Below are 27,624 nucleotides of genomic sequence, written 5' to 3' on the forward strand. Positions count from 1 at the left end.
TAAATTTAGATCCCACACTTTTAGATTGCTGGTAAGGAAGAAACATTCTGGGCAACGAATATCCCAATTCCACAAATAAGGAGTACATAAGACCTAAGTCTCCCAAGAAGAATTCCTTCCTTCCTTCCTTCCTTCCTTCCTTCCTTCCTTCCTTCCTTCCTTCCTTCCTTCCTTCCTTCCTTCCTTCCTTCCTTCCTTCCTTCCTTGGCTTCTTCATTATGACATGTAAGATTGCTATCCCTGATTGGAAATAATGTAATGAAGTTTTACCTGCATGCAAAAATGATCTCTATATTTCTCCCTGCCCAATTATGATTTACTGTATTTCCCCAGCAGTGCCTAATAATGTAGTACTCTACATCATTTGAAAGTGTGAGAGGGCATTCTCTGCTTGCTTTTCACCAACATTGTTAGCTACTGTGTCTCCCCCCAGAAATGATATGCAGCGGCATGTAGACAAGTGCCTTTTGAGAAAAGAGGAGGTGAAAGTGAAAAGTAATAAATAGGGACAGTAAGAAACTAGAGGTGGACTAGATAAGTGTGTTATCTTTGTGAGAGCATCAAAGTGGTTTGATGGTGAAATAAAAAAGAAAAAGATAACAGGACCAGAAATCACAATGCCCATAGGAAATAAACACCTCAAGGCACTCCAAGGAAAAAAGTGGAGAAATTATAATCAGAAATGCGGCAGAACACTGGAGCCAAATCTGACCTGGGAGAGAAAGACTGGAAGGGGAGCCAATCTTTTCATTTCCCAAACCCCATGTTATGCAAAATCAGTGGGATTGTCTGCCAGGACCAAAGAGTGGAAGAGCTGGAACACAGCACTATGGAGCACAGAAATGGCTGATACAAGAAGCCAGTTGAGAAGAGATTCCTGCATTCACTCAGAGAATTCTGACAGATGCCATTGGAAGAAGGGTGAAAGCTAAGAAAGAATAGAATTGCACCAACAGGAGATGAATGATGCTGTCCTATGGAGAGCAACCAGCCCTAGACTTAGACACTTAGGAAAGGAGAGGAAAGGAGAGAAATAATAAATATCTGAGAGTTAAGCTTTTATTAATCACCAACCAACAAAAATAAATAAATAAATAAAATGTTAACACATGTTAATCAGGGAAAACAGGAGAGCTGAAAAACTTACTGTTTGGTTTGAGCTATTGACCAGTATAGAGAGAGATTCAAGATTAAAAGCAAAAGTCAAACTATAGAAAATTAAGATGAAAAAAAAATAGAAAAGGAATATCCAGGATGCTTTGTATATAATTAAAAGACTTTTTGGTAATTTTTTTTGAAATAACTTTATTAGATTTTTAAAATAAAGAGATAAAAACTAACAAGTAATAATTAAGATAGAAAGTAGAAAAGAGAAAAAGGTAAAGAATGAAAAAGAAAGCAATGTCAAAAGTGCAGAAAGAAAAAGAAATATAAAAGAAAAATAACTTTATTTTACAACAGATATATGTATAAATTTACATAAAAATAACAAATAAAATCTTACTCTAAGTTTACAAGATAACTTTCATTTTTCTATTGTCTACTATTATTTCTAATCGGCAAATCCATATATCATTATTTCATTTGATATATGGATTTGTTTCAAGCAAAAAGTCCAAAAGGGGTTTCCAATGAGCATTAAAAATTATCAATGTCTTTTCTCTAATGAAAGCTGTCAATTTCAACATCTCAGCCAGCTTCATCAATTTCACCATCCATTCTTCCACTGTAGGTAAAGTCAAATCTTTCCACTGTTGTGCATATAGACTTTTTTTTGTAGTAAAAGTCTTATGTTCAACTTGGTTGCCAGCATTTCTTATAAAGGGACTTACAATAGGAGGGCATATAGCAATTTCTCTCCCTTATTTCCTCCCCACATCCCCAAGGCAAGGCTACACATCACTCTGAACTGTTTCTCAAAATGAAAATAGTCTTTTGAAGACAAATAACTACTTCAGGGAAGATTTTTTACATGAAAATGCTGCAGGAAAAGAGTTGAACACATTACTTAGGTGTGATTCAGTGCCATTCACAGCTGTTGTTAAGAAATAAGTATACATAGCCTTTGCTTGGCATGCCTCTTTCTTGAAGCTGGTAAAATAAGAAAGGGTTTAACCATAGATAGAGAAGTCATAATATTAATCTTTTTCCCTAGCAAACTCCAGATTAATCCCAAACACACACAGCCTATCTGTTGTATTTTCAGAAATAGGTTAAACACCTATTGTAGTGGAGAATGACTATGATAGAATTGGGTGGTGGTGATAAAGCCTCCCTCTAGCATTCCTTCAACTGGCATGGGGTGGGGTGGGGTAGAGAAGGCAAATAATTCTTACAGAATAGGGAGGGTTTTGGTCCAAGCTAGGCTTACCTGAAATATTCTTAAATTTTGTGAGTTAGACCAATTGTATGAATTTGCAAATGGTATTGGCTTGCAACATGGCCACGTTTTCTCACTTTCTCTTCCTTTTCCCCTGAATACAAACATTGCCAGTTTGATTGCTTAGCTGTCCTGTCCAATTTTCAACTTGAAAGCCACTGGAAAAACATGAGAATGTAACACAATTCCAATGGGCACTTCTTGAGAGAAAAAAGGACAGCTGCCCCATTTGGGCTTTTGATAAAAGGAAGGAATCACCAGCTATCTTATTCAAATATCTGTAGATGTTGCTTGCCTTCTACCAAAAAGGCCAAATAAGTCCCAACATTTTCAAAGGGAATTCCATGAAAATATGTGTGATCAGCAGACTTTATGATTGGACCAAGATTCTGTAACAGGTCATAACATTCTGCCTATTTGCCAGAAGTGTAGTTACCTGTAGCTTTCATTTGTTTCCCCCATGATTGCAAAGAAAAGCAAGAGGGTTGGTTGGGTAAGTCACATGAAAAGTTAATTTAAGGATGTAATGCACCATGGAGTCAATCATTGAGATGAAGCCGTAAAGATGGTTTTAAGCACTAAAATCCCATTTGTATTATTTTATAGATTCTCCTCCACCATAAGATTTGCCTCTCTGTAATTTCAATTTTCTTGCTTTATCCTAATAGATAACCTCAGTTCCAGGTATCAATATATATGGCAATGCATCCACAGTCCAAATAGGTAATATTTCAGGATACATAGATACCCCAGATCCACCAACAATCATCAGCTATTTACCAGGACTTCTGTATAAATTTAGCTGTAGCTATCCTTTGGAATACCTAGTCAACAATACACAACTTGCTTCGTAAGTATCAGTATCAGATTGATGTTTAAAGAAATGACTGCTGTTTTATCAATCAAAGTTTATTATGACTGCTTTATATTTTATTATGAAACTGTTCAGGTTTTAAAGAAGTGGTCTGTAAGCATATTAAATTCCCAGCACAAGACAAATGCGTGGTTATTGACCTTTTCCCCTTGCATACATAAAATTGCTATCACACTTGAGAATATATAGGAGGGAAGGAAAGAAAGAGGTCATGGGAAAAAAGCAGTATAAAATGAATGTGATTCCCAGGGTTTGACTTACTGTTGGAATAGAACTAGGTCTATGTTTTAGTGAAAGATTTCACAATAAAATTTGCTTCCAAAATACTTGTTAATCACAAAACAGATATTGAGCTACTTTGGTGCACATACACTGAACAAAATAGTTGTTGAACTGTTTTACTTCACATATGATTATTTTTTACACAACTAAATGTTAATATATTTTGTTCAGAAGTAAATGCTACCTCTATAATTCACTGGATGACTTGACTTTATCTTTGTTTCCTAATTATTTGCTCTATGCATTGATTAGCTTATGCTCCTTGTTTTAACAACAAAAAGCAATGAATATGTGACATATTAAATAGTTTTGCTTTCTAATCTATTTGTAGGTCATCAGCTGCTATCTCTGTAAGAGAGAACAATGGTACCTTTATTAGCACTTTGAATTTGCTCCTTTACAATGTAAGTAGAAAGAAATTTTCTAAAAACATTCTGTTATACAATCCTCTGAATGCCCTGAGTACAAGTGAAACTTCTTATTTAATGTATTTATGAAGCCACTGGAAGAAGTTATTTTTCACCATGGAGTGATAAGCTGATCACACTCATTTGTACATCTTGACCCTGAGCTAAATACAAGATGCAGTTGAAGACTTGTCCAGGTTCCTGGAGGCTGTTAAGGTCTGGAATGGGAAGAATAGGCTTAGGATTGTTACACATTCATTTCTTTATAGTTCATTAATTATTTTCCTCTTTTTAACTCCCTGCTGAGACACACATGAAGGTTACCTCCCTTGTGATCAACTAATCCACCTTTATGAACTTTTTTATAATATTCCGTTGGAACATGTCTGTAACCTACTTCATTCTCTATCCAGCACTCTGGAAGAATAGAGTAGGTCTTGATCATCTCCTTTCAGAATTAAAGAGTGCTATCATATCATTCTTCTTTTTCCAAGGTAAAATTGGCTGAACCCTTTCAACCTTTTTTCATACAATCAGTTTCTAGCACTTAATCACTCCTGTTGCCCTTCCCTGAACCTTTTTAAAAGAAACTAACCTTTTAAAGGTATAGCTGCCTAGAATTTGACTCTGAACAAAGTAGAATAAAATGAAACTCACTAATTGCCATGATTTGGAAATGAAACTTACCTTGATAAAACCTAAAATTGCTTTTGTCTGTTTGATAGCCATGCGACACTGCTGACTTATATTCAGTTTATAACCAATGAATATCCCAAGGTCTTTCACACAAGTACTGTTACCAACCAAGGTGTTATCCTATACTGCAACATTTGAGTTTTATCTGTTAAGTGAGCAGTTTTGGACCTGTTTCTGTTAAATTTCATTCTGTTTAGAGCACTGTCTCAAAGTTATCAAGATCATTTTGAATTTTATTTCTGTCATCTTGGATATTAGCTGTGCCACTCAATTTTGAAAGACCTGCACATTTGATAAGCATTTTCTCCATATCTTTATCCAAGTCATTAATAAACATTTGGACCAGTATAGGGTCAGGATTGAACTTTCTGGCATTCAGCTTGATCCTGTTTGATATGAGCACTCTTGGATTGTGATTTTCAAGCCAAGTTTGTATCCATAATCATGGCATCCAGTCTGCACTTAATTAGTTTGCTAATCAGGATGTCATGGCACACTTTGTCAAATGCTTGCTGAAGTAAAAATATTTTATTCCTCCAACACTTCCACAATTTATTAGGGAAAGTTACTGGCAAGATAATTTAGACAGTTACCACATTGTTACAACATTAGTGATTACCACATAGTTTTCAAAATGTTTACAGATTTATCTCTTTATAATCTACTCCTCCATTCTCTACAATTTCTTTAAAATAACATAAAAATTCTGGTTTCTTTAGTGCCCTAAAATGCAAGAGGAGATTAAATTCATTCAAGGTATATAAAAATCCCATGAGCCTGTCTCTCAGGCTCAGTCTTCAAGCCAGCCCCTTTTTCCTGCTTTTCTCAAGTTCTTGGTACAGCACATACATTCTTGTTGAAGAAGATTCTACCAAAATAAAAGATGAATTGCTCTTCCTATCCTTTATTATTCCTTAGCATTTTGCATTCTTCCCTCAGCCCCTGATGTACTAGTTATTACCTTTTATTCTGAACATATATAAAGAAGCCCTTTATTCAGTTCTTAGCATCTGCTATCCTCAGCTCATTCTAAGCTCTAGCTTGCCTAACACATTCTTTACAGTCTGAGCTATCTGTATACACTTTTCTTGGTGACCTGGCTTTCTTTCCATCTTCAGTGGAAACTTTTTTGGTTTCAGTTCCAGACTAGATTCCACTGAAATCAGAGGGTTAAGTAATTGCTTATGAGTAAATATTAGAAGCTTTGTAGTGGGGTTCCAATTGTAGTTTGTGTTTCTATTTTTTCCCCCCATTACTCTTAATTATTGCTAAAATAATTTCTGGATAGAATTTTAAACAAAAAAAAGGTGGCATAATACACACAGGAAATAGCAATGATACCAAAATGATGATACCTGCATAATGAAATTGTTGTGCGTGTTCTGTAATTTCCCTACTCTCCTCCCCCCACTGCTTGCCCAAAGATAGATAGATATCACTCTTTTTTCAAAAGGAAACATTGTGTTATAAATTCTTGAAGCCAGCCTTTTGTCAGTAAATAAACAAGGTGACTACTGTTGTGGCTATTGACTTAATTATCATCATAACATGGAATCATAGTACAGTGGAACCTCGGGTTACGAACGCTTCTGTTCACGAACTTTTCGAGTGACGACCAGCTCTGGCCGCAAAATTTTGCTTCGGTTCGCAAACTCTGCCTCGGGTTACGAACAGGATCCGTGGCCATTTTCCCTTCCATGACCCAGTCCGCGGCCATTTTCCCGCCCATGACACGTGGTCTGAGGCCATTTTCTGCCCCTGACACGTGGTCCGTGGCCATTTTTCTGCCCCTGACACGTGGTCCGCAGCCATTTTCCACCCCTGACACGTGGTCGTAGGGAGGGGGACTCTCCCTCCAAGCAATAGCCGCCTCCCTGTCCTCCATGCCAGAACGGATTAACGGTAATTACATTGAACCTTATGGGAAAATTTGCTTTGAGTCGCGACCAATTTGGGTCGCGACCAGAGTCACAGAATGAATTAAGTTCGTAAACCGAGGTTCCACTGTGTTTTATGTTTGGTTCAAATTTTAATTTTTGAAAAACAAGATCACAAAACAGTTACATGGATAGAATGAAGCATACTGAACACACAGGTAAAGAATATAGTCCTGATGATGGTGATGAAGATGATGATGAATAGTAATTATAATCCCAGTTTTGTTTGGAGTTTACAATGGAAGCATTCTGATTAATCAGCACTAAGATAGGCCCATCTGGCACCAGGAAGCAGTAGTTCAACTGCTTCAATTATTTAGTATGGGTGTAGTTTCCACAAGTAGAACTAAGCTGCTTCACATATCATATTTCCATTGTACAAGAAAGCACTTATACTGATCATGCCTGGACTAATGGTCTGATAAAATATATATATATATATAGCCAACAAGTACTGATATAGCAAATATAATTACAATTCTTAAACTGGGAGAAGCAACCTGTGGCACTACAGAACTGTGACTCCCAAATACTTCAGTATCATCAGGTATTTCAAAAAAGATCTACCCCTGTTATAAATCAATGCTAATGCTATCTCTTAGTTTTGTTTTTTTTTGGAGCACTAATATTTTGCATTGTTCTTGGTGGCAGCTGAAACTTTCTACTTACTGGCATGATAATTAAATTTGAATATATGTAATTGTAAAATTTTGTATTGAATAAATAGGGACATTGCACGGGAAATGTGAAGAGTTTAACTGATTTTTATTTATAAGGCCAGCGCTAATCTTCCAAATGTTATTTTTGTGTTGATTAGAATTTTTCTTTATCCATTCAAATATATAATTTAAAAATCAGCTTTCCATCTCTCAATTGGCATTTTAGTAAATTACAATTCCATTTTCAAGATTATTATTCATCTCATCATGGACCTGGAATATAATTCATATAGTTGATTTAAAAGACTGTGCTTTAGACTGTGTAATGAATGAGCTATAAATATCATAGCAGAATAATAGTAATTGTAGTTAAACAAATGTCTTGTTTTGCTGTTTGATGACATACAGTTCTACAGATCAGATTAATATATGTTAGATTAAAACGATTACTTCCACTTTTAAAATAATATGTGTATACAATCAGAGAGAAGGGAGAAAGTTTATTAAAGTTTTATACATTGACCTTGTAAATAAAATCATATGGCTAAGATAGATGTATCTTTCTAAGGGCAGCCGTAGCAGGTTGCTCCTCCCCAGTGATGTGTCGCCAGTTTGCTGCTTGTGATGCAGCATTCTGGAAGTTGCATTGGTGAATGGCTTCCCAATCCCAAGAGGTGTGCAAATCATCTGTCGTGGGTTCTTTCCCCTCCTTGTAGATCAGATAGGCCGTTCCAACTATAATCAGTTTTATTTCCTCTTAAAAAACAAGTCTTTAGCAAAAATGTTACAGAGCGTGTATATTGTCATTGGTGAGTAGCATATCTCTTTTTTTCCAGCTGACTCACTCCCCAAAAATCGCAGAACCATTTTTTCTTATGTAACTCAAGAATTGACACACCCACTCACCTCCATGTATGAAAAGAACAACAACAGCGCTGTTAAGCAATGTACACAACATTAAAAATATAATGGCTATCTTTATTCTGAATGGCACACTTCTGTTTACAGTTTAGGCATGATATCAAAGAATTGGGATATGTTTTGTTGAGACAGGTGGAGAGGGTGGAATCAATGCATATTACTATTCTGAATTTGTATAATTTCTTTTGGAAACTTTATAGCCTAGCTTCATTTATTTATACATTGGATTCCATCCTCTCATAGCCTAGCATGAGAAAAACACAAACAGGGGTACATTCTTTTTGCTTTGAATAGAATGGATTAAAAGCTTCAAAATAGATAAACGTTTATTAACCTCTGTCAAAGAAGGGTATCAGATTTGACAGAAATGAGTGTATGCACTTTAAAATTAGATATTGTTAATAAAGTGCTTGTAACATTACTCTTTGAGAACAAAAGAAGTTGAAGGTAGTCCATATTTTGGATTGAGTTGTGGCAAATTTTAAATACATAGTTGAGAGGATTTTAAATAAAGTGAAGGGATGTTGATAAAGAATTAGTCTGCCAGTTCAGACCAATGGAGCTGGTGGTTGAAGGACTGCAGCAGAAGTTTAAAGGAGAAATGTGCTAGCCCACATAAGTCCATTATAGAGTCATTTAGTGCAAGAGAGTTGGGTGACAAGAAATGTATTGTTAAGGAAATAGTAAAACAAAGATCTCTCTTCACCTGTCACATCTCTTCACTCCCCAAGGTGTAGTGAATGGAGGAGGGAGGGCTACCAATGGCTGTCTTATTGCAAGGATCAGTGCAGATGCATTGTTCACAGAATCCAATATTCATTGTCTACTCATTTCCTTTCTGCAACAAGGTGTTTTATGGAAATCACAAAGGTCATTCCATTTTGAGCACATTCCCTTGTCATCTTTGTCACATTCCTAATAATAGATTGTGATATGATCTTCAGAGAGACACAAACTGGAACAGAGTAGATTCAGACCCATCTGTCCTGTGGTGTGTGTCTATTCATTATCCCACATTGACTCACGATCAGAGGTACATCAACTGTAATGTAACTCCCTAAGCAATTAATCTACCTGAAGCATTCTGAAAAAGAATGCGTAGAACATTTGGTTCTACTGTCAACTTTTCCATACTAAAATGAGAAATCTGTAGGGAAAGTAAAGATTATTATAGTGCATCGTACAGTGCACTGCACTGCAAAATTGTGGCTACAGTTTCTTGTAGGTCTTCCCTTTTCCACATTGGGAGGTTAGGGGTGAAAATCCAGATTTGGGAGGACAGCATCTCTTCCTCTTCATATCTGGACTAAAATAAATGCTGATAGTATGTTAAAACTAGCTGAAATATAATAAAGCTGATACTTGACATTGAATTTGTGGATTATATTTGCAAAATAAAATAGACATTCTGCTCAAGTAGAGGGTTGCAGCATTGGATTAATTCCTTTTGTGGTGTTGGTGCTCCTAGTGAATTCATACATATGTATAAATCTACCATTGGCTTTATTAGGATTACTTGGTGAACAAGAGATGCTTTTGAGAAAGGGTTTTGTTAGGGTCAAGATCTCACTCTGTAAGGAGCATAATTAATTAAACATGAATATGAAAGATACTCATTTCCATACATTAAATTTTAATATACTCTAGTGCTATGCTGTGTTTGCTTAATGAATTGAGTACAATTTCCCACCATTGCTTCTGAGTGACTTAAGTACTCCTAAGGAAGGGTGCATTCTGAGATTAATAAATGCAACACTATTGGTTTACTCACTTCATTATTCCTATGTTTTTGACAACATTTTAAATTAATAAATGCAAATACTATTATAAATGTAACTTGACATTTTCAGACATGACACGTTAATCAAAAAAATGTAAAAGAGACATAGGAGATAAAACAGAGTTGGAAGAAGAACTCATTACAAGAGAGAATAGTAAGTTAAAGTAATGTCCCCTGGAGCTAAAAAGAACTGGCAGCCAGCAACTTGAATTCATGTCAGAACTCAGAAGAACAAGCTGCTTTGGGAAGGCACATGCCTTAAAAGAAAACTTCATCTATATATTTTATATCAAATGCCTTAAAAGGCATGTCTTAGTAAAATTATCAGTAATTCAAGCCAAGTGATATTTTGAGTATTTCTATATGATGTTTCTACAGGCTACCACAGTTCCTCAAATGCCTATATTTCTTTTTATCAGCACGGCATTCATATATAACTGTGTAATGTCCCAGCTGTAAACTAAAGCTACCAGGTTTTGATGCCTCATTATGATAGCAGGGATTTCATCCAAACTCCAGATTGTTAACAGATGTTTTCACATTTAATTGGGATTTTGAAAGTTTCTGTCTGAGTCTGTTAGCTAAGTATTATCTATAGGTATTTTTACTTTTTATGAATTTTATTGTATTAAAGTAATTAAACCAAAATGTACACTCATGCAATAGAGTTCATAAAATAATATAACTTTAAACTTAATTGTTACAATAATACTTAATAAGGAAGAAAAGAAAAAAAGGGGGGGGTCATCTAGCAAATTATGCTATAACCATTTTTTTTTTTAACCATATTCCTCTTTTACCCCTTTGTTGGGCAAAAAACCCTACTAATTCAATTGTTGACAAGTAACAGATAACAACAATCCATTGTGGCAAGCCAGGCAGATATCTCTTATTCCAGTATTGTAACCCTAAAAAGTCCACTGTTCCTGACATTTTGATAGAGCCCTAATATTGGGCATATTGCCAAGAAGAATATATGTCTCTGTAACAAGCAGTGAGTGGTTCAAAGATATATTAACAATCTTACTGATTTCACCCAAAATGTGATATTTTGGATGAAATCAGTAATCAATTTCTATTGATTACTGATTGACAAGTAATCAATTTCTATTAAAAATTCTCTAAGGCAATTACATAATCAAACTTCATTTTAAGATAATAGGAAACTTATTTCACATTCTTTAAAGCATTTACCGAAGTCCATTGTTTTACTAAGACATAACTTTTCAGAGGTTTGTAAATAGTAAGGAACAGATGACTAAATTAGGAGTTACAGTTTTTTCCTCCAAAATCTCTAACTGCTATGGAACTTCAGAAGCAACAAAAAGCACCTGGATCAAATATACATAACAGCAAATATTTAAGTTGAACAACTAAGAGGTAATCTGAGCTATATCAAATTAATTCTTTAATTCTGCAAAAGTTTTAAAAATCGTTAATTCAGAACTGAGTTGCTTCTAAGTAATGAAATTGTGACAGACTCAGTTTACTCCCAAAGACAGATGTTATTTTTATCAGTGATGTTGCCATAATATAAGCTTTTCATGGGAAATGCATTAAAATTATATCTGTGTCCCAGTATTTTCCATATACAGTATGTCTTGATGCATTCAGTGATCCCACCAAAACAGGGTATCCAGTATAGGGTACAGTATAGGGATTTCAGTGGAGTCAGATAATAATTCTTAAGCTGAGCCAAAATAATTCTGAAATTCATTATTCCAGCTAGTAACTAAAGCTAGTATATAAAGGGTTAAATCCAACTTTTACCAAAGAATTGTAATGTATGTAATAAAAGTCTTGCAAGATATTCTTGTCAAAGAAATTAATTCAGAGTCCTATACATTTGTTTAAAATACTGTGATGGAATAAATATGAGAAGACCTCTCAAAATGTAAATCAACCTTGGACTTAAGCATTTGTACCTTACTTCAAATATTCAAAGGAATCCTAGAGAGATCATCTAACTAGGTCATCTTTCATTTGAATCAAAATGGGATAACTTCAAATTTACCAGTTGAGAAGGATTCCTAGAAATTGTTACACCAAAATAAAGTACATAAAGATGATTTGCAACATTTTGGGTAGACCAGAACCATGTATTTGGGAAAATATGTGAAATTTCAGTCTTATACACACTTATCTGGTAATGTCCTATTGAATTCAGTAGGCCTTTGTTTTGAGTAATCTTGTATAAGGCCACAGTGTAAGTGTAATTTATTTACTTACAGTGGGGCAAAAAAGTATTTAGTCAGCCACCAATTGTGCAGGTTCTCCCACTTAAAAAGATGAGAGAGGCCTGTAATTTTCATCATAGGTATACTTCAACTATGAGAAACAAAATGGGGAAAAAAATCCAGAAAATCACATTGTCTGATTTTTAAAGAATTTATTGGCAAATCATGGTGGAAAATAAGTATTTGGTCACCTACAAACAAGCAAGATGTCTGGCTCTCACAGACCTGTAACTACTACTTTAAGAGGCTCCTCTGTCTTCCACTCGTTACCTGAAGTAATGGCACCTGTTTGACCTTGTTATCAGTATAAAAGACACCTGTCCACAACCTCAAACAGTCACACCCCAAACTCCAGTATGGCCAAGACCAAAGAGCTGTCAAAGGACACCAGAAACAAAATTGTAGACCTGCACCAGGCTGGGAAGGCTGAATCTGCAATAGGCAAGCAGCTTGGTGTGAAGAAATCAACTGTGGGAGCAATAATTAGAAAATGGAAGACATACAAGACCACTGATAATCTCCCTTGATCTGGGGCTCCACGCAAGATCTCACCCCGTGGGGTCAAAATGATCACAAGAACGGTGAGCAAAAATCCCAGAACCACACGGGGGGACCTAGTGAATGACCTGCAGAGAGCTGGGACCAAAGTAACAAAGGCTACCATCAGTAACACACTACGCCGCCAGGGACTCAAATCCTGCAGTGCCAGACGTGTCCCCCTGCTTAAGCCAGTACATGTCCAGGCCCGTCTGAAGTTTGCTAGAGAGCATTTGGATGATCCAGAAGAGGATTGGGAGAATGTCATATGGTCAGATGAAACCAAAGTAGAATGTTTTGGTCTAAACTCAACTCGTGTTTGGAGGAGAGAGAATGCTGAGTTGCATCCAAAGAGCACCATACCTACTGTGAAGCATGGGGGTGGAAACATCATGCTTTGGGGCTGTTTTTCTGCAAAGGGACCAGGACGACTGATCCCTGTAAAGGAAAGAATGAATGGGGCCATGTATCGTGAGATTTGGAGTGAACACCTCCTTCCATCAGCAAGGGCATTGAAGATGAAACGTGGCTGGGTCTTTCAGCATGACAATGACCCCAAACACACCGCCCGGGCAACGAAGGAGTGGCTTCGTAAGAAGCATTTCAAGGTCCTGGAGTGGCCTAGCCGGTCTCCAGATCTCAACCCCATGGAAAACCTTTGGAGGGAGTTGAAAGTCCATGTTGCCCAGCGACAGCCCCAAAACATCACTGCTCTAGAGGAGATCTGCATGGAGGAATGGGCCAAAATACCAGCAACAGTGTGTGAAAACCTTGTGAAGACTTACAGAAAACGTTTGACCTCTGTCATTGCCAACAAAGGATATATAACAAAGTATTGAGATGAACTTTTGATTTTGACCAAATACTTATTTTCCACCATGATTTGCAAATAAATTCTTTAAAAATCAGACAATGTGATTTTCTGGATTTTTTCCCCCATTTTGTCTCTCATAGTTGAGGTATACCTATGATGAAAATTACAGGCCTCTCTCATCTTTTTAAGTGGGAGAACTTGCACAATTGGTGGCTGACTAAATACTTTTTTGCCCCACTGTATTCACTTGTTTTAAAAAATAAGATACTACCTAATCTTATTTTAAGGCTTAAAACATCTAGAATTCAATTTAGCTTTTAGTATCACATTTCAAATTATCAAAACCAAGTATTAAATATGTACTTAATAAGATTTATAATATAAATTTGTTTGCTTTGTCTTGAATCCCAATGAGTTTCAATACAATAGTTTCAACAGAAATTGGTTTGCATATTGGCAAAAAGCATGGATTATAGATGTAAAATTGTTCCAACTATCTCAATATCTTTTTGATATTAAGGAGGTCTGTAGGCAATTTTTTTTTTTTTTTAAACACTGCTAAACTGAAGAGACAGACTATTTGCATGTTAATGCATTTTACAGCTTGGTTTATAAATTCTATGTGACACTTTTTAACCATTCACATATTGTGGTTAATATTTGATTTAGTTCCTTTAGAAACTGTTTGGTGCCACTTGCACTTGCCACAAAGTTTTCTAGAAGATATTATCTCTATATATCCTGACATCCTTTCTTCCTATAATCTACAACATTATAAAGTGCAGTTCAGTGTAAGTGCATTTGGTCATATTGAATTATGTCAGAACGCTGTTCTAGTTTTATGTGGTGCCCAATACACAATATAAATCAGTGAAAGGCAAAGCTATTTGTTTGCACAAGTTCCATTCATTTTAAAATGATTGCAACAAATGAGAAAATCATCATGGATTTGTGTTTTACATCAAGGCCAGATTAAATGTTCATTGCAGACATGGACCTAAGAATTTGGACCTCAGCATTTCTTCTGAAAAGTGCCCAGAGAACCCCTATTTAAAGAAAGAAGTAGAAAGTCAGTCTAGTCTTCCCTTAATATTTTTCTCAACATTCCCTTTATAGCTACTTGGTTAATGAATATGTTTGCTTTTTTAAGTAGATAAAAAGGTATTGGGGGAGCAATTTTGAGGAAAATTGTATAGATGAATTATAAATTCCATTTTGTTCAACACTGTTTCCCCTCAGTTTCAGAAAAGAGAAACTCCTAGGGTTTCCACTGACATTTAAAAGTAGCGTGCCTTAAAAGTCACTACAAATTACCTTAATTGTTTCTTTTCTGTGCATTACCTTTTATTAGGGCTGCTATGCCCCAAGCAGATCCCATTTTGAGTTCTTGCAGCTTCACTATGACTTCCCTGTGTTATGAGATCACATTGCCACAATATTTGCAATTACTATCTTCTTGTAGGACTCTACCTACAGCCAACAGCTGATTATACCTAATACAGGACTGCCTTTGAAAACAAAGGTTTTTGCAGCTGTGAGAGCAACAGACCTGGATGGAAGGTACTGTCAATTATACAGATGTGTTTGCTTTGCATTTATGCTTCTTAACACATCTCCGCAGGGGCTCCTTGAGCTATAATAAGTTGTGAACTTATGAAGTTGTTTCACGCTGGTTGAGTTCACACATTGTGCTGACCAGCCAAGCTGATTATTGCCTAACTTGGTTTCTGAGATCACACAGCATTGCTGCTAACTAACCAAGTAGGTTTTATATACTTTTATTTTTTCTTTTGTTTACCACATTGTACTTTGCTTTTATGACTGGTCTTGGACTATAGATAAATAAACATCTAAATGAGCTAGGTTCATCCAACATACTAAGCTACAAAAACCCAAGCAAACAAAAAAACAATCCCCTCAACCCCTCCCCCACCAAACAAGCAAACAAACAAATCTAACCAAGGTTAAGATTTTTCCAGATTAGCATGTTGTGCAAATGCATTTGGTAGTTCTTCAGTTGAAGGCCATTTGAATAAAAGCAGATCACTGCTTTAGCTCACCCAGTATCAATAACTCTAACTAGTCATAGCACACCAGGATCTCAGGCAAAATATGTTTTCCATTATATGCTTTCGGATCCTGTAAGTAGAAATTGACAGAATCTTTAACTGCTGCAAATGTATAAAGAACTTAAGAACATCGTTTAGGGATTATATGACATTCAGATATAGGCTTTTATGTGTGCTTGTCAAAAATCTGTACTGAATCACACTTTAGTTGATTCATACTTCACATTGTGGATATTGACTATAGGCTGAGCTTACATATTAACCTAAGCTATAAACTATGGTTTGCCAGTTACAGTGGCTAGTTAAACAACCTACATCATACCAAATCCAAACAACCCACATTATGGCTAAGTAGGATATGCAAACCCAGGCAATCTGCAGGCAAATTCAGTTACCTCAATTGACTATATTTTTAGGGGATAAAAATACATGTTGGGTGCATATGTGTACAGTATATGCATAATAACATCAGGTAGAAGTCAGGGAAGATTACCTTAATTGGTTTCCTCATGCTTGTTGAAATGAAGCTTTACTAAATAGTTTATAAATGATAGAGAATAAGAGGTAGAACTGTGTGGTGCATGTATCTGTTAATGTCTCAACAGATAACACTCCCTTATCTGTAGCAGCAGACATAGGAGTTTCTAGCAGAATACTGCTACTTGATGCCTGCCATTTCTAGGGTGATATTTTTTTATCTTGGTCAGATGGCAACAAAATTAAGTGGGAGCATTCACTTAAAAGACTTAACATGATTACTCGTTTTGGGGGTTTGCACAACTCATTGAACCATAAACCTAACCAATTGGTCTGGTTCATGGAACATCATAAGCCACCAAAAGTAAAACAAAAAAACAAACCTCCTCAAGTTCAGCAAGTTGGGTGAATCTATTTGTTAGGTTTTACCTGAAATGGTTAAACATGTTGCCCAAAGAGTTACTAAAAACACAATATGTGTATGAAAGAATGAAATGAGAAATACTCTTTAACAGCTAATTCTGTTTCCTTCTGCAGATGGAATGTTTTGATGGATTACTGCTATACTACTCCATCTGGAAATCCAAATGACAATCTGCGATATGATCTCTTTTTTAGGTAGACATTTTTAAACAGCATATTTATATTTTACATGGTTGTGATGGATTAGACAAAATAGATGGATTGTTTTAAAAATGAACTCAAAAGTTCTAATTGCTTAAGAAAAGTTTTAGTTTAATAATTATTTACAGTGATAAAATTACAGCTAATATAATAAGTAATGCATATAGAAGAATCGAGTCTTTGGTATTGGTGCAGAAATATATATGTAAATAATGGCCATTGTCATTGGCTATCTGCTAAGTCTAGCCTATTTTACATGCCTCCTTCAATAAATATATACTAAGCAAATATTCTGAATTAATGGCTTCCAATTTGCATTGCATTCGAAGGACAAATTTATGGAGGATAACGTTATCAGTAGATACTACTCACATTGAGTGTATATTTCTTCCAGTACTGGAGGCAGTGTATATTTCAAGAGCATTCACTGTAGAGCATAAGCGAGAATGCACTCATGTCTGTTTACAGTCTCCTCACAGCTATTAGGTCAGTGTTTGTGCAAATAGAATACTAGACTATATAGGCTTTTGGTCTGATTTAAGATGGTCTTACTATAAGCTTTAATGCTATCTATGCAGATATTAAATGCCTAGTATCAAGTGCTACCATCATCTCTGTTTGTCCATGATCAAACCTCTTTGAATAATGCCTGCAGACCACCACACAGTAAAAGGAATTAACATTGAAAAATGTTAACATGAACATGAACATGTCATGAAGAAAGATATGAAGGAAGACTTTCTTCAGTAACTTTCTTGGAACTTCATTTGTTTCATTTTGGATTACTGCATTTTAAAATTGCATGCATGACTCATATTGATACAATCTGCATGCATGATTTACCACTATTCTTTCCAACAGTTCTGCATAGATTAATGTGATTAAAATTATTCTGCACGTTACTGAATGTACATGTTCACTCAAACACACACATACCTGTTGGCATAAAAATGGTCATGCAGATAAGATTTATTTTATAAATAAAAATAAATAGTGCTATTTTTGTTTCAGATATTAAATGGACAGTTGAATAGGTATTCTGTGATAAGCATTTCCTGAACACAGTTTCCTTACAAATCCAACACTATCTACTGATCTGATTTGTCAGTAAATCCGATCATGATGTTGGCATCTGTTACTACTGCTGAAACAGTTGTTCTTATGTTCAATAAGAATTTGACTGTATCATGGAAGTATTTATGGATAACGGAATAATTAGGGTTAACAAAAACTACCAAAAAGCTATGAGAAATTGAGCAAGACTCTTCTATGAATGGCTGGATCTACCTTTATTGATTTCTGAAAACATTTTTTTCCAAACACTTTTTTAAACAATCATCATGAAGATGTAAAGAAATCTCATGAAGGGTTCTTGTAACATGTTGAAAATTCACATGTGATTTTGATACAATTTTCCTGATGAAAAGAAATGTAGGTATTTTGAAACAATTTTTTTTTTTTGATATATGTAGTTTTGAATGCACATTTTAAGTGAAAATTTTGACTGCAAGATGCAAGGAAATGAGAAAAATGATGTGTATTCTTATTTACTGTACGTTAGTCCAAAAACTATGAATTATGTCAATTTATATTTAAATATAAAGCAAATTAATTTTGTTCATATTCTTAATTTACTTGGCCTAAGGATGAGTTGTAGTGCAAGAGAACTTGTCTCATATGGCACAAGCAATTTATATCTGCAGTTAGATATTAAATTTTTGAAATAGTGAACAAGTCAATAAAAATAGAGTATGTTCTAAAACAAGTTATTCATTTATTTACATGTACAGTATAATATTTATTCTGTCATGGAAATCAAAGTGGCTTATGTGAAAGCCCCAGGTAATCTTTAACTCAGGCTTTTCTGAGAGCCAGATGTGCTTAGTTTTAGTTAACTGGCTATATCTTGTATTCTCAGATGATATATGGAAAGGAATGCCAACAATTTCTAAAATGTAGTATTGCTTATGAAATACTATTCTCTTTTTAAGGTGTTTCTCAACCAGAAAAAGTCAGTTATTTCATTTTTTCCCCATTTCAGTTGTGACAAAGATCCTCAGACAACTATAATTGAAAATGGCAAGAGTCAGATGGGCCGATTTTCTTTTGAGGTGTTCCGCTTTGTGAAACATAAGAATCAGAAAATGTCTGCTGTTTTTCTACATTGTGTGACAAAGTTGTGCAGAGCTGATGACTGCTCCTATCTTGCTCCAGTAGGTTTTGGAGTGTTTGTGTAATGCTGCAACTTGAAGGTTTAAAAATACTGTATGATACAGGATTTTTTAAAAAAGTAGTTGACTAGTGTATAATGAAATTCATACCCTCTATGATGGATGAGTTTTCAATGTGGTGGTTACACTAAGATAAAATAATCAAATTGACTTCTGTTAGCTTTGGTAAACCTTGTTCCTTGCTGATTCCCTCCACTACCAGATTCTTTATTTGTTTAACAGAAAGGTATGTCTTAAGAGATTATTAATTATAAACTGTCAAAGAGTGATGTGAAAATAAATATGTAATGATTCCCTAAAGATTAAGATTAATCTTCCAATAAGCTTACAGTGAGAAAAACTGAATCTAGAATAAAATCAACTTAATGTGGCGAGAGGCTTTATACAAATTTCTGAAGTGCTGAAAAGCTATATATAATGAGTTATATTCAGAGATCACTGAGCAATGTTCTGCTCAGAAAACAAGGAATGTTTGAGACCCCCAAAGTAGGATGGGGAAATGGTTTTATTATTCCTCTTTCCACTTGTGCTCTGTTGGGTACTGGTGGGTTATTTTGATATTTCTTAAGAAATAATAGGAAATATATATTCCTTTAGGGAGTTATGTAATATCCCTCCTGGTGTTACTGCCTCCACTAAATTTTTCCCCAAACTGAAACTATTCTGCTTATATTAAACTGTTATGTTTATATGTGGGTAGAATAGCATGCCTCCATAGTGAATCAAATAACAAATCTGCTGTTGATAAAATAGTGTTTCAGCTTGGATTCAGTCCTTTATTTTTTGAAATATTTTTACCAGATAATCATAAAAATATACGCAAGCTTGACATTTTGTGTATTTGTTAAGTCAAATTTGCTTAGGTTACAATTAAAATTAATTTTTGTGGGATTTTTCTTTCATCCAAACTAGTACTAGGCTCCTAGTATCATTAGTTCTTTTGGCTATTCTTTTGCAACTAGCTGTGGGTTTATTTAGCTAAAGTTGTTGTTACTTAAAACGATCATATGACTGTCTAGAGCTATACCAGGACAAATAGCAAGAGTTTCACTCTGACACAGATTTCTATCCAAATCTTCCAATTCTTATGCTTAATAGCTGGAGACTGTTGAAACCCCAGCTGCTCTCCATTTTATACAGTATTCTTTCCTCAGTAATCCAGGTAATTAACATACCATTATAGTAGGGTATGTTACATTTTTATTATATAGAGTCCATGTTATGCAAGCATTTTATCTCACTCTTTTGATTTTATTTTTGTGTTGTATATTTTCAAATGTTGCTGATCATTGACTGAATAAACATTATTACATTTCCTAAGTAACCCAACTGAGAAAAAGTACTCTAATATTCTTTGAGTGACAGGTTCCATAACTAGGGAATATTTCCCTAATCTTTAATTTGAAGTTTTTATTGTGTTTTCCATGCTCTGCTGAAGTGCTGACTAACCTTTCAGAACAGATTTTCTGAACAGGTAGAAGAAGGTAAGTTATGAAAGGGTAAATGTGTTCTGCAGGATTCAGTAACATCCCAGCAAAGCATGGAACATACAGAGGAGAGAGCTGTCAAATAGTAGAAATCATTTCCTACTTATGATTTATGGGAGTCTGTGCTGGATGGAAACTTCAGTTTGTGAAAGAAGCATTCAGTAGCCTGAATTTCACCTGTTGTTCCCCATCCAAATGTGGAATAATTTGAATAACCTCCTGGATGAAATTCCACGGTAAGGGAAGAGAATGAAATATATAACCATTTTACAATAAAATAAGTTCTGAATATGTTAGGAAACAACCAAGCATGAACTATATTCAGTAAGTTTTCAAAAGTTTCATTGCAAGGAAAATTCTTTTAAGCAGGAGGATTTGTTTTTTTGCTTTCTTTCTTTCTTTCTTTCTTTCTTTCTTTCTTTCTTTCTTTCTTTCTTTCTTTCTTTCTTTCTTTCTTTCTTTCTTTCTTTCTTAAAAGATCCACTTTTTATATAATCTTAAAATGGAACACCAAAGGAAAGTATTATTTCTCCCTGCTCTGAATCATGATTATTTTGATTGAAACTTCTAGATCTGCAGTAATAGAAAAAGAAGAGATGTGGCAAAGCAAACCACTTGGAGCCCTCAGAGCATTTCTGGAAGTGCAGTAATATCTGCTGGCCCCATAATTACTAGAACTGGTAAGGACAATCATTCTGTATGATTTCAAAAATATAAAGAGGATAATTTCCTGTTCAATAATAGTTTTTTGTTCAAGGATAGGCTCTATTTGAGTGTTCAATTCTCATGTGATTATTTAAGTCTATGAAGGCAGTTTTGACTGACATGCACCTCATCAAGAAGATTTCATGTATTTCTCATGAACATCAACTGTCAAATAAGGTTACATTATGTAACCTTATTTGACAGTTGCCATAATCAGAAGAGAGTTTTGCAAGTCCCAAGCATGACTGAGTAGAAGCTTCTAAAACCACTACAAGTACTAGAGGAACAAGAGATATAAAGCAACATGGCTGCTTTTCTTTTAGAAGCAAGGGAATTGTTTTGCTTTGAGAAATAGTTTTAAAGGGATTCTTTGTTCAAACTTTCACTGCCATAGTGATTTCCACTGTCATGGTGGACAGCAAGAATATAACTATAGGCTTCACTCTGTTAATTTCTGGTGGGCCCAGTTCCACTGTTCTTCATGTGTTAAATTAGCACTTTTGAAAAAGGTGCCTGCAATACATATATAGATTTCATCATTTCAGAACACAGATTATACAGAGATCAGAATCATGCACAGAATCTACATAAATATAGCTGGATCTCCGTTTCAGTGATTCATCATCCACCATAATGTGGATAGTACTGAACTGGGAATATTGGGAATGCAAAGACTGGAGATTCAGTCAATATGAGCCTGCTTGCATTCTCACATGGGATTAGGGCTTCAGAAATACCAAAACAAGGCACCTGGGCACTTGGTTCAGTGCTACTTTTAGCATGTCATATTTTTTTTACCACATACAAATAACTTGTGGGTTAAGTCTACATTTTGACATTTACCATTTATTATAAAAGTTTGACTGTGATGTGGATCTTGTGCATATGGCAATCCATTTTTCACTTTCTTATCTGTTCTTCATCTATTAAGATTTAAGCTGTCAAATTCCATAATTGTCACATTACATTTAAGTTCCCCATGTCACATTATCAAGGTGTCACAGATAATGTTTCTCATATGCACACATATGCCCTCGGTACCAAAAAGACACCTACATTTTAGAAATCAGTAACCACATAGTTTCTTAGAGAGCAATCAACAGGGTGTGCTTGTTCTATGGGAGGAGACAAAAAAATGGCAATCGCTCTGGAAAGGGTTGAATGCCTACATTTTCTGTGTTAATAACTGCAAAAGAGGAAGGGAAGTCAAGATAAAATAGAGATTGAGAGGGAAAACAAGAGCAATAAAACTGGGAAAAGTGATACTGCAGGCCCTAGTTATTATTTTTTAAATAACAAGCAAGTTATGATTATACATTAATATCAGTAATCAGGGGAAATGTCAAATAGCTGTTACGGCATATCTGCACTTACCATTTAAGACAGTGTTGTCCAAACTTGGCCACTTTAAGATGAGTGGACTTCCACTCCCAGAATTCCCCAGCATGGCTTCCAGCATTCCCAATTCTGGGAATTCTGGGAGTGGAAGTCCACTCATCTTAAAGTGGCCAAGTTTGGACAACACTGATTTAAGATGTTTCTGTCCTATAAATTGGCTTGATTGTAATCTAGTTTAAGCAATTTCCATTTTATACCAAAACACTTCGGTAATAGCTTGCAAGATTCAGACCAGTCAGCTGGCTACCATATACTCCCATTGGACACACACATACACATACAAAGTTATATTGAATATGTGTGTGTGTGTGTGTGTGTATACATACATACAGTACATATACATTCATACGCATATATATACACACACACGAAGTTAAAGCAGTTAAATCCATGTTAAAGAAAAATTAAATTTATATGTACAAAATTAAGTCATCAACGTGTGCATTCACACAGGCACAATAAAGCAATTAAAAACCCACATTTCTTATTTTCCTGTTTCTTTCTAGTGTATTTTATAGTTTACCATGCATGCTATAATAGCACAATGGCTATAACTTTTGCCTTGTACATAGAAAGTTTGCTGATTTTGATGAATATCTTCCTAAATGTGAATCTAACATTTGGGTTGTAAATCAGTCATCCCTAAATAGTTATTTCTGTTTAAAGTATAAAAGATCTTGTCTGAACACAAAGACATTTGGAAAATTAATACCTTCAAACTTAAATTAATCTATTTTTGTATTTCATACAGAGGAGATCCCAACCAACAATTCACAGCTTGGTAAGTTATAGCAATAACAATAAATTTCCCTTAATTTTTAAAGAAATGTTTGAATTTTATGCTAATTACTGGTGCAATACTTTGGAGTTAGGCTGATACATTGCAGCATTTTCTGCTAATTTAAAGTGGGAATGCAAATGGTAAATCTTAAACATCCAGTTAAATTTCTCTGGGTAGCTTTTAAAAGCCTAGTAGATCCCATCCTTTAAAAAGGATACAACATTTAAAAAGCCAGTTGTAGTCCTGCTGATATTATTGTGATCAAGCATAGGTCATGTTCTGGCTGCCTTCCATAGGAAGAAAAAGAGTGATGTGGCTATGCAGTATTAAGAAAGAAGGCATTTAAAAATTCAGTGACAGAAAAATTCAGTCAAAGTTACAGTATGTGTTCTATCCATTAATTATATTTAGAAAAGCTAAAGTTGATGCCATGTATGCATCTCTCACACCAGAACAGGAGAGCTGTGATCAATGAAGCAGAGCAACTGCTAAATCCGGAACTCTGCTAGTCACAAGGCTGAGTGGGAAATGGCTGGGCACTTTTTCACTGATTTATTTACTTCTAGTGTATTAAAAACAATCCATTGCGCTGAAATCAGTGGAAGGGAATAAAGTCTGCGAACCCCAGAGAAACAATGAGGTTTATAGCTTCCCACAACACTTTGAGGACACACTTCTTTTGGGCCTAGAATTTATGGCAGTACTGTTGATGGATGAGCAAACAAGCTCTTTTGATTTTGGGATGGGTTTGCTTTGTGATCCTTCTGGGCAAATATGCCTAAGATATCATGTATAAATGCATTTCATATTGATTCTGGCTGATTTTTTTCTCATGAAATCTCTATGCCTGTTCCTGCAGACTTAGGGTTATAGAGTAAGATGATCATGTCACTTGAATTGGATATTTTTGCCCATTCCCCAGATGGACAGGAGGTGATTAAAACATGTATGATAGGATTAAAAAGAGCATTAAAAAAAAAAAACAGCCCCCCCCCCACACACACGCTGTAGCAGTAAATTTTTTTTTTAAAAAGTATAAGATGACTAAGTGAGTGAAAATCACTGGAATGGTCTCTGGAAATTCTCACTTTTTAATAACCTTCTGAAAATTATCAAAGAGGGGGTTAGGTTTATCTCTGCAGAGAGATGGTTCCAAACACTGGTGTTGCCACTGAAAATCAGCACCTTCTACCTTAGTTTCCCTCATCTCCTGGAACTGTGAGACCATGATCCAGTAGGACAGGCTGAAAGAAGTGCTACTGAAAATATCCAGGTACCAAGCTATATAGGGCTTTATAGGTTAAAACCAGCATTCTAAATTGTACCTGGAACTGAATCAGTAAACAGTGCTGGACACACTGAACTGGTGTTACATACTCCCAGCACTGGGAGCTCATTAACATACAGGCCACTGAATTCTAGACCAATTATAATTTCCTAGTTGACTTTAAAGGGTAAAGCACAGTCTAATTCAGTCTATCCAGGTGGTAGTGAACACAATAGTTATGTAGCCAGGTCCTCCTGTACCAGTTAAGTCTGCAATTAGTGCAACAGCCAGAGCTAGGCAATAGAATCCATTAGACACCTAGATGGACCATCCAAACTCATCCTGCTTGCCCATGAAGGTCTTGGACAAGTCTCTATCGTAACTGGATCAGGGTATGATCTGACTATTGCAATGGGATGGTGGAAATCTTTTCCATTTTTATATCATACAACATCTGCTTTCACACAAAGATGATGTCTAACATATACCATTTATTTATTTATTCATAACTACACACACACTATATAGGCTTCACAGGTGATCCTGGTTACTTTAACTATTAATTAATAATAATAATTTAAAAAAAGACAAAAGACCAAAAAAAAAAAAAAGAGAGAAAGAGATCTGTCGGGCCTGAGATTACCTAAGACAAGCTCATGATTGTCATGGAGGCAGTGAACCCATACATTACTAGAGCCAGCCTACAAAGCATGGCAATTGTAGTGCCCCAATAGCAAAAGGCAGGGGTTCTCCACTCTCAGCCCAGAGACCACCTCCAGCAGTCAGGGGAAGCATCTCTCTGGGCAGCATGATGTCGGTACCTGTACATCAACTGGATCCCAAGCTTGTCTCTAGGCTGGTTAGCTCAGTCTAACATACAGGCACTCACAACCCAGCATCTCAGGTACAGAGTCCCTGATCATGGATAAGGTGTTTCTCACAATCAAACCCCTCCCCTTCTTAGGCTTGGTGTTAAGCTTGTTGAAGGATCTGATAACCAGCCAGGCAGATTTCAGACAAGGTGACATCATCATTCTCACCTAGCCAGGTTTTAGTAATGCATATCAGGTCTGCTGCCTCATCTGCTACCAAATTGTGGATGTAGATGATCTTATTGCAAGCAGACCTGGCATTAATCACCAGCACCTTGAGGTCTAGACTTCCAGCAATCTGGTTAACTGGCTCCCAGGATGAAGTAATCAGGTTATACCTTGAGATCACCACCAATTCAGAGGTTTCCCCTTTCCTGTAATGGACTACCTGATGTTCCTTTTTAATCATCTTTTTGTCAGAATATTGTCTGGAAAAGTAACACAGGTAAGCACTCAAAGATTTTTCAAAAGCTTACAGGTTTTTCCTAAGTATTGTTCTAAGAACTCTAGAATCTATAGTCTTGGTTACAAAACTCTTCAAAGGTAATTTGGATTATGGTACTTGGGAGGTGGCTGAGAAAGATTAATTCAACAACTGAAGAAGGTAATAATCTTCCTTCCTACAATTTGTGTCAAGTACAGCTTACCTAGATATTGAAGTTACAAGGTGGTTCCAGTATTATTTGTACTCAATATAGTATCTCGTATAACCTATGATATGTGTATATTACCTTGTTATTATGGTGATGATAATGGCAGTGACAATTTCTACTATTGCAATGTTGAAATCTTCATCTGTAGTCTTCTGTCTCTATTCATGGGCCTCTAGTTTCACATACAAGATAACACATATAAGTCATTAAGCAATATCTCTTTTATCTTCGCTGAAACAATAGGGTTGATTCTTTAAATATGAATATTGAGAACTGAAATATCTTTGGCTGGATTGTTCTCAGGGCTTGCAAATATTTTTAACTCTTTCTTCTCTATCCCTTTCCTTTTTAGGAAGTCCAAATGGATTCTCTTTCCAGTTGAATTCAGTCACCAGTGCATTGATTTCAGGAATAGTAATTCTAGGAGTTATCAGCACCGTTTCTTGTGTACTTTCCTTCCTCCTTTTCTACAGAAAATGGCACAGCAGTAGCCTAGTTTTGAGTGGTGTAAGAAATCCAGTTTTCAACTAGAAGGAACAAATAATTTGGACATTCTACAACTGCCATAAAATGTATTTCCCTTAAAGTGTCACCAAGGCAGCATTTTATTGTTTTCAGATTCCAGTTATTCTTTCTTTAGTGTTATGCTATTGTATAGATAATAAGCACTAGAAGTAGTAGCTGTTTTGTGTCATTGATGTACTGTATATGTGAATGAATAGGTATTTTGATGTTTTGCCAATGGGATAACTGATAATAGGAACAGAATCATAAAGGTAAAAATAAAGCAAAATCCTTGTCTAAATCTATATATACTATATAAACCAGAATGCTATGAAACTTTCAGAGTTAAATTATCCTTTTGAGAAAAGACAATTTCTGAACTTATTTTCTACAAAATTATGCACTGTATGTCAAAACTTTCTCTGCATATCTCTAGAGGCATATAGTTTTGATTTTTATATCTTTAAAAGCATATAGTTTTGAATTCATATTGGGCTACACAAAAGCACTACAGAACACTGAAAATAAGTGATTATGATTATAATAGCTTTCAAAGTGAGAATGAATGATGCAGTGAGATCATCTTTTTGCTTTGTTTCAGTGTAGCAACCTGTTGTACAACAATTAATATTATGACTGTGTTTAATTCATACTTTGTCTAAACTAAATACTTTATATTGCAAATTTAAAACTGAAAAAATATGGATTGAAACTATTCATTATTTGGGGATAGGTTGGGAAGGGGCAGGGCACTGAGATCCCTTTCTTTTGATTTTTATTTATTTTTTCTTAGAATTGTTTGAAAATTGTTTCCTTATTTTTTTAAACTGGCTTCTTTGGTTCTGTTTTAATGGCATTGGCTAAATACCATTAAACCAAATGTGCAGCTGCAGCAGGAGGCCAATAGAAGCTGCTTTTCCTCTCCTCTCCTCTGAGTGGAACCTACCATGTCATAGGCTGATACAGCAGCCATAGAGGTTCCTTCTACTCCACACATGGAAATTATTCCACTCAAAAAGACCCAACTAATCC

At 35.4% G+C, this 27,624-nt stretch overlaps 1 protein-coding gene across 2 annotated transcripts in view; it reads left to right on the forward strand.

The window, feature by feature from the left end:
* ZPLD1 (zona pellucida like domain containing 1) overlaps positions 1–26,619 on the forward strand; it is a 46,012-nt gene extending 19,393 nt beyond the window's left edge. The window contains exons 3-10 of one of the 2 annotated variants that reach the window (XM_007433773.1): positions 3,049–3,230; positions 3,868–3,940; positions 14,987–15,084; positions 16,608–16,688; positions 18,736–18,907; positions 20,984–21,092; positions 23,267–23,296; positions 26,441–26,619. In XM_007433773.1, coding sequence (XP_007433835.1) covers positions 3,049–3,230; positions 3,868–3,940; positions 14,987–15,084; positions 16,608–16,688; positions 18,736–18,907; positions 20,984–21,092; positions 23,267–23,296; positions 26,441–26,619 — 924 coding nt within the window. Of the gene's footprint in view, positions 1–3,048; positions 3,231–3,867; positions 3,941–14,986; positions 15,085–16,607; positions 16,689–18,735; positions 18,908–20,983; positions 21,093–23,266; positions 23,301–26,440 lie in introns of both variants that reach the window. The other variant, XM_088140863.1, reaches the window with a different exon arrangement.
* The last annotated feature ends 1,005 nt before the right edge of the window (positions 26,620–27,624 follow it).

The sequence above is a fragment of the Python bivittatus genome, unplaced genomic scaffold (assembly GCF_059951505.1).
Source record: "Python bivittatus isolate LINGU-HERP-01145 unplaced genomic scaffold, Pbiv_v1 ctg000340_np1212, whole genome shotgun sequence".
In the NCBI taxonomy this organism is placed as follows: domain Eukaryota; kingdom Metazoa; phylum Chordata; class Lepidosauria; order Squamata; family Pythonidae; genus Python; species Python bivittatus.